The sequence below is a fragment of the Lacerta agilis genome, chromosome 16 (assembly GCF_009819535.1).
Source record: "Lacerta agilis isolate rLacAgi1 chromosome 16, rLacAgi1.pri, whole genome shotgun sequence".
NCBI classification, from domain to species: Eukaryota; Metazoa; Chordata; class Lepidosauria; order Squamata; family Lacertidae; genus Lacerta; species Lacerta agilis.
In genome coordinates, this window is record NC_046327.1 from 25702965 (window position 1) to 25718800 (window position 15836).

At 48.6% G+C, this 15836-nt stretch overlaps 1 protein-coding gene across 3 annotated transcripts; it reads left to right on the top strand.

Annotated features, from left to right (window-relative positions):
- Window positions 1–1161: 1161 nt before the first annotated feature.
- Window positions 1162–15622, top strand: PEX5 (peroxisomal biogenesis factor 5). Of its 3 annotated transcripts, XM_033173160.1 has the most exons (16): window positions 1162–1260; window positions 2966–3155; window positions 3501–3536; window positions 4124–4256; window positions 4513–4647; window positions 4923–5028; window positions 6084–6174; window positions 6944–7066; window positions 7398–7490; window positions 7600–7719; window positions 8908–9051; window positions 9366–9436; window positions 11445–11663; window positions 12236–12401; window positions 13508–13665; window positions 14729–15622. In XM_033173160.1, exons 2-16 carry the CDS (start codon window positions 3006–3008, stop codon window positions 14928–14930), a joined length of 1947 nt encoding a protein of 648 aa, XP_033029051.1. In that variant the 5' UTR covers window positions 1162–1260; window positions 2966–3005; the 3' UTR covers window positions 14931–15622. The 3 variants fall into 3 exon arrangements, with proteins under 3 accessions (XP_033029051.1, XP_033029053.1, XP_033029052.1); XM_033173162.1 differs by lacking the exon at window positions 6944–7066; XM_033173161.1 differs by lacking the exon at window positions 3501–3536.
- The last annotated feature ends 214 nt before the right edge of the window (window positions 15623–15836 follow it).

Sequence of the window (15836 nt, forward strand, 5' to 3'; positions counted from 1 at the left end):
AGACTTTGCCAGATCAGCTGCTGGTACAAAATACGTAGGCAGATATAAAAAGTCCAGTGGTTAAAAACCAGGTCAGCCTAAGGTGTTTTGGCACTTGAGGCAAACCCCGAAATGGTGCACCCTCCCTGCCAGGGAAGAAGGGGTGAGTGAAGATCTACATCGGAACAAGACAGGAAGAAAGACTGATGCTGGGATCTGCTGCTCTTGAAGAAACTGGCCCTGGACAGAAGACTCAGCAAGGTCTAGCAAACCTGGGAACAGCCTGCTGAGCTAGAAAAAGAGCAAACTTTGTAAGCGTGGAAGAGTTAACTAGGGTTTCCCAAAGCTGGGTCTCCAGCTGTTTTAGCACTACAACTCCCATCATCCCTGACTGCTGGTCCTGCTAGCTAGGGATGATGGGGAGTTGTAGTCCAAAAGCAGCTGGAGACCCAAGTTTGGGAAACACTGAGTGAAACCTATAGTCCTTGGTCAGATTTATCTACAGAAGCCTATTTCATTCAATGAGAAACAAAATCTTTGGGAGGTCTATCAGACCCCATTTAATGCTCTATCTTGGAATGTTTGCTTATAGAGAAACAGAGAAGGGACATTTCCAGGTTTGCACTACTGAGGTGCTTCACCCCCACATTTTGCTGGGTTTGCACATAACAAAATATGTATTTTATCAAAGTAATTGTTGAACTGAAATACAATTGGAAATGTACATCCAGTTTTTTCCCCTTATAATTTTTTTGGGGGCCCCTCAAGAGAGTGGGGCCCTAAATTATAGCTTGCTTCGCTTTATACCTAAATCTGGCACTGGACAATCCAAGCCCCATCCTTGATTTTGCTGCAACCAACCCTGTCCCGAGGGGGCGCCCCAGGAGGAGAGGGCTTTTAAGAAAGGCCGATTTTTGCAAGCTCAGCGGGACTCGCTCCCAAGCAGCAAAGCTGAAACCACCTCCGAGGAAGGAGCATGCGCCGCTGGCGGAGCCCCTGTGGGCTTTCACTTCCGACGCCAAGCTCCCCCCCCCCGGAGTTGCGCCTGTGTCTTTAAGAGCTGGCTCCGCCCCCTCCCTGCTTCCTTTGCGAATGTTGCAAGATCCAGCCAGGGAGTTTGCAGGTCGGGGTTCCATTGGGCGGAGGAGGAGGAACCCCGCACCCGCCGACCACCTCCGGATCTGAGCACCTGGCCGAAACCCCCCCGCCCCTGCACCGAGTTAGGAACCCAGCCGAGGGAGGGGCTCCGCAGCCGGAGGGAGCGAGGCCTTGCAAAGCCTGGTGAGTTGTTTTGCTTCCATCCCCGAAGCTTGCGGGTGGGTGGTGGGGAGCCCGGCTGGGGCGGCGGCGTCGTAGTCCAGCTGGGAGGAGGCGGGAGGGTCCAGGCATCAAGCCCGCCCCACGCACGGCCTCCTGTGCAGACGTTGCTGAGATGCGTGGAAAGGGAGTGCCCGGGGGCTTGGCTTGGAATCCACTCCCCACCCCCAACTTCCCACCAGCCGTAGAGGACCTTCTTTTCCATGCCAGGCTCAGCCCTCGGGTTTTGCGGAGAGCACTTCTGAGCATGTGCAGAGTCGCAGAGACACATCATTAGGAGTCGGGAGAGGCCAGAGCCGAGCGTGGGAGTTGCCAGGGGTGAAACGTGAATAAAATATTGGGGGCCCCAGGTAAGCCCCGCCCCACATAATCGTCCACATGATGTAGTGCACGCACACCATGCCCATCAACTTTTTGGGGGGCTGGCTTTCCCCCTCAAATATTTTATTGGAGGGGCCCAAAGGGACCTCGGCCCTTCAGACTTGCCTCCTGTGAGGGCTGCCTTCTCCCATGCCTTCCCCCATGATGCGGGTGTGTTGATGCATTCGCGTGGTTACATTTTTAGGTGTGTGTGTGTGTGAAAACGTAGTCTGTGAAGGGGCTCCTGGACTTGTAGCTGGGATGGTTCAACCTTTGGTTGGACTTGGCACTCCTCGCGCTTTCATCTTGAGAGGCGGCTGCTGCAGCAGGTGGTGGTGGTTGGTTGCATAATTTGCAAGTGGCAATTATTCCGGATTACTTCTTAGGTGTGTGGGTGTGTTGCTCCAGCATACAAGGCAAGTGGGCAGAGGAATGTCCTGCCTCCCTTGCGCCCCGTCCACACCATACATTTGAAGCAGGATTGTGCCACTTCAAACAGCCATGGCTTCCCCTCAAAGAATCCTGGGAACTGTAGTTTAAGGGTCCTGGCTGTAGTTAGGAGACCCCTGTTCCCCTCACACAGCTATGGTTCCCAGAGTGTCTTAAAAGTCAATCCCTCCTCTGAGGGAACTTTGAGAGTTACAGCTCTGTCACACACTTCACAAACAGTTCCCATGATTATTGGGGGGGGGGGGGAGAAGCTGTGATGTGATCCCTCTTTAGATGTGCAGTGCAAATGGGGCCTCAGTTGTTGGCGATTTTTGTAAACCTGCCTTATCGGTTTACAAAAGCTTTTTGTATATTATTATTATTGTTATTATTATTAATTTAAGTTGTACCCCACTCATCTGATTGGGCGGCTTCCAACATATATAAAAACATTATAAAACATTACACATCAAAAGGCTTCCCTATACAGGGATGCCTTCAAAATAATAATAATTTGATATTTCAATTGAACAAAATAAAGCAGCAATAAATAAGTGAAGGAAAAGTTAGGCTCTTGCTATATACACAGACAATTTCAATTTCATATATGCTCATCTGCTATACAAGTACTGTTATTATCCTAAACATTTATGTTTAGTCACAGTACTATATATTGTATAAACGCATTCCAAATGTCCGTGCAGAGTCTACACCTATAAGCAATCTGTTTGTAAGCTGCAAGTGTATCTTCAGTCCGTTGAGTAATCTCTCCAGTGCATCAGTGTCGGAAACTTGCCTTGCCAGATTACCCTGGTGCAGGAGATGAATAACAATAGCCTTGTGACTCTACATGGTTTGCCATTGTTTCTCTTTTGGGCAGGTGAGGGCCGTGTGGCTGTGGCCTTCTCCTACCTCCCGCCATGGCAATGAGGGAGCTGGTGGAGCCGGAATGCGGAGGCTCCAATCCTCTGATGAAGCTGGCCAGCCACTTCACTCAGGACAAAGGCCTGCAACAGGAGGGGCTTCGGGGACCCCTGGCTTGGCCTCCCAATGCCCCCGTGCCTGAGGTGGTAAGTTTGGCAAAGCTGGAAAGGGAGGGGGGGAGTCGGAGGGTGGTACCGCTTTGGGGAGCAGGGAATTGTCTGTCTCTCTTCCATGGACACTCCTGTTAGTGTCTGTGTTTTCTTCTTTTTAAAAACAAAATAATCCCTCACTGGTTAATTCTAGGCCTTCTTATCTCCCCCCCCCCATCTCTGCCTATTTAAAAATGGATAATACCCATTTGCCCTGAAATTGTAAAAACAACAACAACAACATAGGGATAAAGAAAGCACAAATCCATTGGGGGACGCAATTCTTTAATCCTTTGCGATTTCTATTCTGCCATCGGGTAGCAATCTTTTTCTCTTCTGCAGGTGTCCAAACCTCTTGGAAGAGCCTCTGAAGATGAAGTAAGATGTCCCATGTTTCTTTGTTTGTTTGTTTTCCTCCTTCTCCGTGACCCACTCAATATTGTTTCCTTGCACACATGCTAGGGCTGGGCGATACCTGGTTTTCAACATCATGAAATATCACCAGCTAAACATCACATTATACCAATATGTTACTACAACATCTGGAGTAAGGATGGAGCTATGTAGAGGCATTGGCAAGCTTCGCGGTTTTCACTGCATCCTGATTTTTGCCAGTGCCTGCTCTTGTGATTCGCTGCCCCCCTGCATGAGCCGGGAGAGCTGAGCCAGGAGAGCTAACAGGGGCTGCAGGAATCGACAGACACATCTTTTCCCACATTGTGATTTTTGCATAGCACACACACACAAACACGTCATGATTTGAGATATATTGTCAGCTCAAAAATTATGAAATCGATAGCGCAATGTGGACTTCAAACCGGTTTTGGATGATACATCGCCCAGCCCTAACACACATCATGATCCACAATATAATTATGAAACAGATATAACAATATGGCCTTCAACTGGTTTTGGATGATAGATCAGCCGGCCATAACACATGCTCACGTTATGTTTTCTGGCAGCTGGTGGCAGAGTTCCTTCAAGAGCAGAATGGCCCCCTGCTGTCCCGTGCCCCACAAACATTCAAGATGGATGACCTGCTGGCCGAGATGCAGGAAATTGAGCAATCCAGCTTCCGGCAGGCTCCACAGAGAGGTAAGAGGGCTGGCCTGTGAGTCGTAGCATGAACAGAGACCAGCAAAATATTTCTTGGGTGAATGGCGGCGATGGCAGTGCCGTCCATCCATCCATTGTTGAGGGGGATGTGCCCCCCTAAGGAAGGGGATGTTGTTGGGAAGAAGGACAGGCAAGCCAATTCTGCTCCATTGGGACTTCTCTCATCCTTGTGGGCAGTAGGACGCTAGCACCTGAGCTAGCACCATTCTGACTCCCTCCGGCTTCCTCTTCTCAGCTCCAGGTGTGGCGGCCCTGGCTTTGTCGGAGAATTGGGCGCAAGAATTCCTTGGTGCTGCCGACAGTGCTGTGGACGTCTCAACGGATTACAATGAAGCCGATTGGTCCCAGGAATTCATTGCTGAGGTTACAGGTGGGACAGGTGTTGGTGAGGGGGTGGCAGCCCTGTTTAGGGAAGTTTTTAATGTTTGATGTTTTATCGTGTTTTTAATATTCTGTTGGGGGCCACCCAGAGTGGCTGGGGAAACCCAGCCTGATGGGTGGGGTATAAATATTATTATTATTATTATTATTATTATTATTATTATTATTATTATTATTTTATTTATTATCACCATCATTATTATTATATTTTATTGTTATTGTTATCATTATTATTAATTGCTATTTTTTATTATTTCTTCAAAGATCCTTTGTCTGTGTCTCCTGCCAAGTGGGCCGAAGAATATTTGGAGCAGTCGGAGGAGAAGTTGTGGCTGGGTGAATCGGAAGATCAGACCCTAGCTGATAAATGGTGAGTACCTCTGCTGCTACTTCCCGCAGTGATGTCAACGAGATATTGGGATTTGATCCACGCTGCAGCTCAAAGTAGCGCTCTGCCTGAGTTCTGAGTTGACAGGTCCATTTTCATGAAGCAGCTGGCTTCTGCAGCCCCAGGGGAAAGGTTTAAAATTACACCATGACAGAGAGGTCTTCAGTTTAATGTATTTTTTTTAAAGGCTTTTCGGATCAGCGACAGAGAGAGGGAGATTGTTATGCAGACAAAGAACCTTGAAGCTCTCTGGTTTGTTGTTGTTGTTTTCCATGTTGCCCTGCCATATTGAGTAGAATTATAGTGAACTGAACGGAGAAAGGTATTTAATAAGGGAGCTGCTTAGAAATGGCTGCTGTTGCCCATGTTTTGTTAACCTTTAGGTTGGAATACTGCAATGTTTTATATGTGGAGCTCTCCTTTGAAGGCTGCTCTGAAATCTCTGCTGGAGCAGAACATGACTGCTAGACAGTTGAATCACACTGGGAAAATGGAACAGAACCAGGGCTTAATCATTTCCCCCCAGGTTCATGGTGTATTCTGGGCATTACTGAAAACATAGGTGCTTAACTTTGAAAGCCCTTTATGACTTTGGAGCACCTTCTCCCTCTTAAGGAGGCCAAACACTTTGATAATTTTTAGAGGCTCCTTTCCCAGGGACAGCCATTTTGTGATATGGAAATCTCTCTCCAGAGAGGTTCTCCTGGCGCAATCTTGTCTTTTCACTTGAAGAAGGACTCTTCCCGCCCTCTGGCCTTGCCTTTCAATTCATTTGCCTTTTTGTTTCTGTTCCTAATTATGGCTTTAGTTTTTGTTGTTCTTGTAGGCTGTTTTCTGCCATTTTAATAGTCTTTCAAATGCTATTACTGAAATGGTTGTGTACTGATCGTTTTATAAACTGCATTGCAAACTGGAGGGTTGGGAGCTATGAAATAAACACACCAAAGGTTTATTTTTTGTGATGGTGCGCCAAACGCTTAAGTACATAGCACCTTCCTAGCTTGCTCCTGAACCACGTTTATTCTTTCTGATCATAGGTATGAGGAATACCAGCCTGAAGAAGACCTCAAGAAAACTGCCAACGAGTTTCTCGCAAAAGTGGATGACCCAAAACTGAATGACTCTGAGGTAAAAAAAGAGACTAGAGTTCTCTTCGTAGGGAACTGGGCACAGATGATATGAGTGCCTGACCACCAGAGTGCCTGCCCATCTGATTTCCCCAGCCACTCTTGGGCAGCTTCCAGCATATCTAAAAACATAATAAAAACACCAAGCGTTAAAAACCTCCCAATAAAGGGCTGCCTTCAGATGTCTTCTAAAAGTTGTCTCCTTGACATCCGAAGGGAGGGCGCCACTACCAAGAAGACCCCCTTCCTGGTTCCCTGTAACTTCGCTTCTTGCAATGAGGGAACCAGCAGAAGACCCTCGGAGGAGGCAATGTTTTGTTTCCTCCTCAAAATATTTATGTCTGTCTACACTCACGCATTCTTCTCCCCACACACCTCTCCTTTCTCTGCCTTCACTCCTTGAAAAATAGCAGTCTTGTTTTAAGAATTGGGATTTGGACGTTCCCTGATCTTCCTGCTGCCCATCCAGGGCAAAAGGTTGGCAGGAAGGGCTTTGAGGTAGGGTGGGAGTTGGGCCTAGACCTTCCAGCCTGGTGTTATTCTTGGAGTTTACTTTCAAGGAAATAAGAGTTTCTGATCCTGTTCAGCTGTTTTAAGCGGCTGCCACTCCTAGGTTCCTTTTTCCTCAGGGAAGCCGAATGTGTCTCATTTTTCCTTTCCTGCTGGCTCTGCTCATTCCGGACGGTCCAGGCTAGTTCAGATAGAAGAGGTTGTGCCGAGGGATGAATGGTGATGGTCTCTCTCTACCTGTGTCTCCTTTCTTCATGCAGTTCCTAAAGTTTGTCCGCCAGATTGGAGATGGGAGGGTGTCCATCGAGGCAAATCGGGTGACCATTACCCCCAGAAACCAGGATCAGGCAGAACAATGGGCAACTGAGTTTATACAGCAGCAGGTAGGACTCCCAACAGGTAGAGACCTGCTGCTCACAGGCTGTGTGCTTCTTTGCAACATGCTCTTGTGTGGCCAGTAACCAACGTGTTCAGTGTTGGGAGTAGAACTGGGGGCCAGGAGTGTCAACTTGCACAAAGAGCAGTGTGTATGTAGTCTAGGGGAAGAGAAGACCCACAGTGCAGACCTTCCAGTGATGATTCTGTCCTATAGGCCCTAACTTTTACACTACGTTGTGCCTGCCATATTGTTTGCCAAGAAATGGGACAGGGCTGCACCCTTTATCCATCTTTGAGGCGGGGGAAAAGTACCTTCTTGCTATGCTCTCTTTCTAGAACACATCCGAAGCCTGGGTAGATCAGTTTGCACACTCTGCAGACACGCTGGGCCTGGAGACCGAGTTTGAGGAAGCCAAGACTTCTGTGGAGGTAACGTAACCACCGGTGAGGGCAGGGCTCCCCTGGAGTGAGACTTCTGCTGCGTTTATTTGAGAGACCTGGTGGGTTTTCCTCACCTTCCTTTCCCCCTCTTCTTTAGTCAGATGTGGACTTCTGGGACAAGCTCCAGGCTGAGTGGGAGGAGATGGCCAAGCGAGATGCAGAGGCCCACCCTTGGCTAACAGACTACGAGGATCTTGCCAGCTCCACTTATGACAAGGTACTCCTGCAGAGGCTCTGCTTGGGGCCTTCTCCTTTCTCCCCACACCCTGCCTGCTCATCCCTATCAGTTGCTCAACTTCAGATTGTGAGCAAGGGGGTGCAGAATTCTCTGTGTGTTTAATTATACAGTGCCTAGAAACTACAATGCCCAGACCCTGCACTTGTCATCTGAGGCCCTTCTCTATGTCTCTCATCCCAGAGGCTCAGAGGGTGGCAACAAGAGAACTGGCCTTTTCTGTGGTGGCTCCCTGTCTGTGGAATGCTGTCCCCAGAGAGGCTTGCCTGGCACCATTATTATATGTCTTTAGGTGCTAGGCAAAGACATCCCTCTTTACCCAGGCCTATAGCTATTAAATAATCTATGGCCTGTGATAGACTATGACCTGTGATGATGACTATTTTGTTATTAGGCTGTCTGTCATTATACTTTTTACAGTGGAACCCCTGTTTTTGAACGTCTCAGCTGCCAAAAGTTTTGGATGCCGAAAACCCGGAAGTGAATGCTTCCATTTTTGAATGCGCCTTTGAAGTCAAATGGCTTCCGAGGCGCGTTTCTCATTTTTCTCCATTGAATTTGCCTACAGCCCTTTGATCCTCGGTTTTCGAATGTTTCGGAATCGAACGCTCTTCAGGAATGAATTACGTTCGAAAACCGAGGTTCCACTGTATTATGTTTTTATCATTGGTGTTCTGTAATGTCTTTTCAATGTTGCACACCACCCTAGGATCTTTTGATAAATGCAGTGTATAAATTGAATCAATAATAATAATAATAATAACAACAGCAACAACAACAACTTATGAAGTAACCTTCATAAATAAAATATAAAATGTAGGTACAAGCAACTCCCAACTTGTGCATGACAAACATGGTGCCGAGAACTCAGAAGTGGGGAGCACCCTGGGGAGGGTTTGTTGGGGGTGCTCAGCTGATGCACAGGGAAGCAGCTGCTGCTGCTGCGCTACCCCACACATCAGCTGTTAGGCAGGGAGGCTGAGCAGCAGCCTCAACAAAGTCCTGCTGCCCCTCCTGCTCATGAAGTAATCCTCCCTGGGAACCCAAAGAGAATGTTCTCTTTGGGCTCCGGGGAGGGTCTCCTTGCTATGTGATGAATGGTCTGTGTTCCTCTGCCGCAAGATCCACTTTAAAAGCAACAACAACAACTTTACTCTCCCTCCCTGGTAGGGATACCAGTTTGAAGAAGAGAACCCCGTGCGTGATCATCCCCAGGCCTTTGAGGAAGGGCTGAAGTGCCTGCAGGAGGGCGACCTCCCCAACGCCGTCTTGTACTTTGAAGCTGCTGTGCAGCAGAACCCGGATCACATGGAGGTGAGTGAAGGGAGGCAGAGCCAGGTCTCCTCTCCTTGGAATTAGGTCAGTCTGGGGAAGGATGCCCGGGGGGCGGGGGCGGTGTTGGCCCTTTGTCAAGACAAACTGGGTCAGTGCTCATTGCTTTGTTGCACTGTGCTAGCTGCTTAGTTGCATGGCTGTGGACGATGGGCTTCCCTTTCAGGGCGCTGAGAAGTTGGGCACTTTGGGGGAGAGGACGCAGAAAAGTTTCAAAAGTTGGGTACTCGCCCCTACTCTTCAGCACTGCTGGTAAGAGAAAACAGCCCTGACTCCTTGTCGTGTCTCCATTTCAGGCCTGGCAGTACCTGGGAACGACGCAAGCAGAGAATGAGCAGGAGCTATCAGCCATCAGTGCTCTCAGGCGGTGAGTAACCTGCCTGGCGTAGGAATGCCTTGAGGCTGTGCTTCTTTTTTTGGAATTGCAGAGGCAAAGTCCAGCATGACGCCTGAAACCAAATGGCTAGAGATGCTGGTGGTATACTGAAACTTTAAATCTCCTCCTTCCATGACCCGAGTCCTAGCGTTGATGTGAGAAAGGGGAACTCCATTCATAAAATTTATAAGCCTCTATGGAGAATAGCGCTGGATGATATATTGATATATCATACAAAACTCCATATAATGATACTAGTTTCATAACTTTTGACCTGGCGGTAGATTGCGAATCATGATATGTGTGTGTTTGTGTGTGTGCTATGCAAAAATCACAGTATGGGAAAAACTGAAGCCAGCCAATGTTTCCATCCTTATTTCAGACATTGTGATATATCTCAATGTTTAGCAAATGATATATCACAACGTTGAAAACCAGATATCACCCAGCGTTTCTGTTCACCTATATATAGTTCCATCCTTATTTAAAACCCTAACCCTTATTTAAAACATTATATCAGTGTATTGTGATGTTTAGCTGGTGATATATTGTGATGTTCTCCCTAGTAGAGAAACAGTCCCCCTTAAGCCTAATTTGGGGGGGGGGGGTTGGAAGCTGCTAGAAATTCTGGACTAATGGATGTGAGCACAGATGTTCCTTATCAGGCTCTCGAGGCCAGAACTAAGGAAAATGAATTGAGAATTCGTGATGTAAACAGGTGTTTGCTCCTTTAGGATGGGAGGGGTGAATGCCCATTTTCTTGAAGGCTGTACCAATTGGACATCCTGATCGGCTGCCTTGGGTTATGAGACCTGGGCCAGCATTCGCTTAAATTTGGGCTTTCGGCTATTGTGTAGTAGCTCTCATCGCAAAGGTTCCTGTCGTGATTCCAAATTGAAGTCTGCCCTGCTGCTCAACTTCCAGTATCTTGTGTGTTACTTAATCTTTAGCCCTCTTTGAAACCCTCTTTCTCCAACAAACCTTGTTTTTTTTAAATAAAGTTTTTTAATGTTTTTATGAAGAATTGCTTTTTGTTTGAGTTCCCGAACCTTGGCTGGACCCTAAGGACAGTGTAGTCACCACAGCCTCCTATTTGTCTTTCTTTGCTTTATAAACTAAAATATTTCAAGCCTTTTCCTGTAGGAAAGGTCCTCCCCCAAATTCTGATCATTTTAGTTGCCCTTCTCTGCATTTCTTTCCGCTCTATCATTAGCCCCTTGTTCTGAGATGGGGGAACCTGAACTGTATGCAGTACTCTTGAATGTAGCTGCACCATAGATTTATGCAAGGCCACTGCAGTTCTGTTCACTTTTGAGCCAGGAACACCAAACCCGTTGTGGAAAGCAAGCAGAACAAACAGGTTATGCAAGTACCGGTATCTGGTGTGAGACATCCTTTGAAAAATACAATATTATGGTCATAAATTTAATTTGGCATCAGGAGATGAGACAGTAGTTTGACACTGTGCTCAAACTGCAGGATAGTAGCAAAGGAAGGATGACAGCAGGAGAGAGGAAAGCAGAGCCAAAGCATGGCCAGGAAGCTGTGAAGAATTACATTTTTTCTTGGCGTGACTGATGGCAGCCCACAGAGTTCCCTCACAGTTCCTGAGCCTTTGGGACACACTCGCCACTCCTTATTTTAGCATGAAAACCTGAGAGTTAACAGGACGGAAAACACATGTTCGTGGCAGAGGTCTATGCTGCCCAGTTGCAAACCTCCTCGTGGGGGAGCTTTATTTTGTTATGAATTTCCAGGCTTAGGAGCTTTCTGCAGCCAGCACATTTGCAGTAGCTGCTGCAGATCTACCAGCTGGGGGGGTTTGCATTTCAGGAGGGAGCCTGGAACCTCCCAGCCAGCTGGGCTGCTTTTTTTGTTTGGTAAGAATGTTATGAGATGAGTAGAAACAAGAAACCTGCTCCTTCCCTCCTCCTCCTGAGGTTACAGTAATGATCCCCTTCAATTTTTTGACTTGCGTGCTTTGACCTCTTTCCCACAGGTGCCTGGAGTTGCAGCCCGGGAACCTCACGGCGCTCATGGCTTTGGCGGTCAGCTTCACCAACGAGTCGCTGCAGAAGCAGGCCTGCGAGACCCTGCGCGACTGGTTGCGCCACAAGCCAGCCTACGCTCACCTGATAGGGAAGGAGGAGGAGGAAGTGGGGAGCCCAGGCCCGAGCCTCGGGCCTTCCAAGCGCATCCTGGGCTCCCTTTTAACCGAGTGAGTGTGGGGTACGGTGGAAAGCGAGGGTGGAAGGGGACTGAGGAAATACAGATGGGGTTCCTGCACAGCGGGGGTGTGGCCCGGATGACCCTCAGGGCTCCCTTCCAGCTCTGCAATTCTGTGATTCGTTACCCTGTTGTATATCTCTCTGGGGCGCGGGTGGCGCTGTGGTCTAAACCACTGAGCCTCTTGGGCTTGCCGATCAGAAGGTCAGCGGTTCGAATCCCCAGAACAGTGTGAGCTCATGTTGATCTGTCCCAGCTCCTGCCAACCTAGCAGTTTGAAAGCACGCCAGTGCAAGTAGATAAATAGGTACCACTGCGACGGGAAGGTAAACGGCATTTTCGTGCGCTCTGGTTTCTGTCAGTTTTCCGTTGCGCCAGAAGCGGTTTAGTCATGCTGGTCACATGCCCCGGAAAAGCTGTCTGCGGACAAACACGGGCTCCCTCTGCCTGAAAGCGAGATGAGCGCCGCAACCGCATAGTCACCTTTGACTGGACTTAACTGTTCAGGGGTCCCTTACCTTTTTTTACCTGCACATCTCTCTGTCCTTTCTGCACGTGCCCCAGCTCGCTCTTTGTGGAAGTAAAGGAGCTCTTCTTGGCGGCTGTGCGTAGCAACACCTCTGCCGTGGACCCTGACGTGCAGTGTGGCCTGGGCGTTCTCTTCAACCTGAGCAGCGAGTATGAAAAGGCTGTGGACTGCTTCACTGCTGCGCTGAGTGCGCGGCCCAATGTAAGGCATGAGCGCAAGCGTGGCTGAGAAAAGTGTGAGGTTGGGGAGGTGGACTTACAGGGTGGGAATCCTGCGGCAGGGCTGCACCGCTCAGTTCGCGGGGGTGGGGATAGCCTGACCTGAATGCTCAACCAAATAAATGTTCCCACGTAGAAAATAGAGCACATCAGAGGCAAATGAGTTCGGACTTGGCCTTCTCTTGAACCCTGCTAAGTGTGGGGATGTTTATTTCATTTTCAGAATCAAAGCCCACAGTCTTTCCGTCAACTTTAAGGCAAAGGCAGGTTCATAAAGGTGAAGGCAGTTCTTAAAGAGTCCAGATTCTAGGCTGTCATGGGCTTTAAACCTTTACTACTACTACTACTACTAGTAGTACTAGTAGTACTAGTAGTAGTAGTAGTAGTAGTAGTAGTAGTAGTAGTAGTAGTAAACCTTTACTACTACTACTACTACTACTAGTAGTAGTAGTAGTAGTAATAGATTATTTGCATCCCACCCATCTGACTGGGTTGCCCCAGCCACTCTGGACGGCTTCCAACATATAAAAAAACATAATAAAACATTACACGTTAGAAAGCTTCCCTATACAGGGCTGCTTTCAGATGCCTTCTAAAAGTTGTATAGTTACTCATCTCCTTGACATCCGATGAGAGTGCATTCCACAGGCTGGGCACCACTACCAAGAAGGCCCTCTGCCTAGTTCCCTGTAGCTTTACTTACCATAATGAGGGAACCGCCAGAAGGCCCTCGGAGCTGGATCTCAGTGTTCGGGCTGAACAATGAAGGTAGAGACGCTCCTTCAGGTATACAGGGCCATGTCTGTTTAGGGCTCTAAAGCTCAGCACCAACACTTTTGAGTTGTGCTCAGAAAAGTACTGTTTTCTAAACAAAAACAGTTGGAATTGGACCTATAAATAACTGCAACGTGGGTACCAGCGAGCTTTTTAATATCATGGGGAACTTGAAGGATACAGGGGTAACCAGTGGGTGGGGTCTGGAAGCCTTTGGAAGCTGGGTGGGAATGTGCTGCTGTTGAACGAAGCATGTACTTACTCTCTGTGGAATAACTCATGGGTTTAATAAGGCTCTCTCTGGTCTCCTTGCAGGATCATCTCCTCTGGAACAAGCTAGGGGCTACTTTGGCCAATGGAAACCGGAGTGAAGAAGCTGTGGCAGCCTACAGGCATGCCTTGGAACTGCAGCCTGGCTACATCCGCTCCCGCTACAATCTTGGCATCAGCTGCATCAACCTAGGTGCCCACAGGTGAGCGGCTTAGGGGTTGGCAAAGAGGGACAAGGAAAGGTCGGGCTGCCTCTGCCCCCAAAGCTATTGACCAAATTCTGGGTCCAGTTCTTGAGATCGGGTGAAAACGGCACCATTCTGATGGTAGTTTCGTGGCTCTTCTTGAGAATGATTCGCTAGTCTTTCGGAATGCGGACGGAGCCCAGGCAGTTGTCAGCTGTGCTTTTCTGCATGTCACGGAAAGTCTGAAATCATTCCCAAGAGCCGTGGAAGCTAACCAGAAACTGCTGGGGGTGGGGGTGGGGGCTGTATTCCAAGAGGGAGCCTGGAGTCCTCCCCACCAGCTGCGCTGCTTTTTGCAAGCGGTAGTGTTCTGAGGTGAGGAGAGACTAGAAGCCTGCCACCAGGCCATTACCAGGTCAAAATGGTCACCTTCGCTCACCCTTGGTGTTCCTTGTTTGAATGCTTAAACTTAGGAAGGAGCTCTCTGTACCTTTTTATAGGTCGTATCAATCCTTTAAACTAGAAACACTGCGGATATGTCTTTGTTTTGGAGCCTGGTCTGTGGGTTCAACAGGAGGGGACTTAAGCAGCTGTGGACCTTCAGTCCCAGCAACTGCTTCAAGGGGGCAAGACCTGTTGGAGATGAGCTGCAGTGCTCATTAGGCCCGACACTCCTGTGTTGACCATGTTCTTGCTATTGAAAGAGCCAATGTGGTGTAGTGGTTAAGAGTGGTAGACTCGTAATCTGGGGAACCGGGTTCGCTTCCCCGCTCCTCCACATGCAGCTGCTGGGTGACCTTGGGCTAGTCACACTTCTCTGAAGTCTCTCAGCCCCACTCACCTCACAGAGTGTTTGTTGGGGAGGAAGGGAAAGGAGAATGTTAGCCGCTTTGAGACTCCTTCGGGTAGTGATAAAGCGGGATATCAAATCCAAACTCTTCTTCTTAACTCCCAACTTGCGTGGTGTGGTTTACTGCTGGCTTGTTCCTGACGCCATGCCTAACGATTGGGGCGCGTTTTCCTCCACGTGCCCTTCTCTCTGCTTCCATTTGTCACCTGCTCTCTTGCTGTCTTAAAACAGGGAGGCTGTGGAGCACTTCCTGGAGGCCTTGCACATGCAACAGAAGAGCCGGGGGCCCCGAGGCCAGCAGGGGGCCATGTCTGACAACATCTGGAGCACCCTCCGTATGGCGCTCTCAATGCTGGGCCAGAGTGACCTTTACGGGGCGGCTGACGCCCGGGACCTTCCAACACTGCTACAAGCTTTTGGTATTCAGCAGTGACTCTTCGATGGGCTCCCCTGCGAGTGCAGGGTGAGCCCTCGCCAGCGCTGATCTCCCTTGCCCACAACTCCCCATCTGCCCGGCACATGCACACCTCATTCAGGCAGCTTCCTCTCCCCCCCCCCCCGCCAAATCTCACTTCCCACCCCCATGTTTCAGAGAACTACATGTCAAGGCATTTTCAGTTGTCTTTGGTCCAGGGCTGTTCAGACACTCGTGGTTTTATCTTGGACCTGCCACTGTAGAATTGTAGCCTGTGTTCAGCAGCAGCTAGCTGGCTTGCGTGCCTCCCTTAACATCTTCTGGGGTTGCTTTCTCTCCAGTGAAGCAAATCCCCTTGAGCAGGAAAAATGTTTATACTTTCCCCTGCACTTCATCTGTGCGCTGAAACTGCACCTCTGTGTAGTGTCTTTGGCACATCGTTTTACATGATCATTCTACTTAAGAGTCTTTTTTTTCGAAAGGGGTGAGTGTGAATCCTGGTGTGGAATTCTGGGCTCTCGCCTTCAAAAAGGTGCTGCTAACTTTTAAGGTACGACGCAAAACGATCGGACATATCTCACTGAGCACCAGCATAGCGTATTTTCTACAGTGTTCTGTTTTGTCCCAACCCGCCCGGGGGAAGAAGGGAGTGAAGGAATAAGCTCTCCAGTGTGATACTGACAAAACCAAGGATGTACATCGGGGGGCGGGGGCAGCGGCAGAAATGGGGTTTAACTGATGCACTTCAAAAGATCAGGGCAGGACCTATGTCTTAATTATCCTTCTGCCACTTAGCTCTTTTGTAAAGTAAAAGGGGGGACTGGTTATCTCTGTGCATATGATTCTCCCCTTCTGTGTAATTGGGCCCTTTAATTATAAATATCTGTATATGATTTTTGTTGGGAAATGTTTTTAAATTGTAAA

Coding starts and splice junctions, on each gene's coding strand:
- PEX5 (XM_033173160.1), top strand. CDS start 3,006: ATGGCAATGAGGGAGCTGGTGGAGCCGGAATGCGGAGGCTCCAATCCT. Junction 5,029..6,083: donor CAGACCCTAGCTGATAAATG/GTGAGTACCTCT, acceptor TTCTGATCATAG/GTATGAGGAATACCAGCCTG. Junction 6,175..6,943: donor CAAAACTGAATGACTCTGAG/GTAAAAAAAGAG, acceptor TTCTTCATGCAG/TTCCTAAAGTTTGTCCGCCA.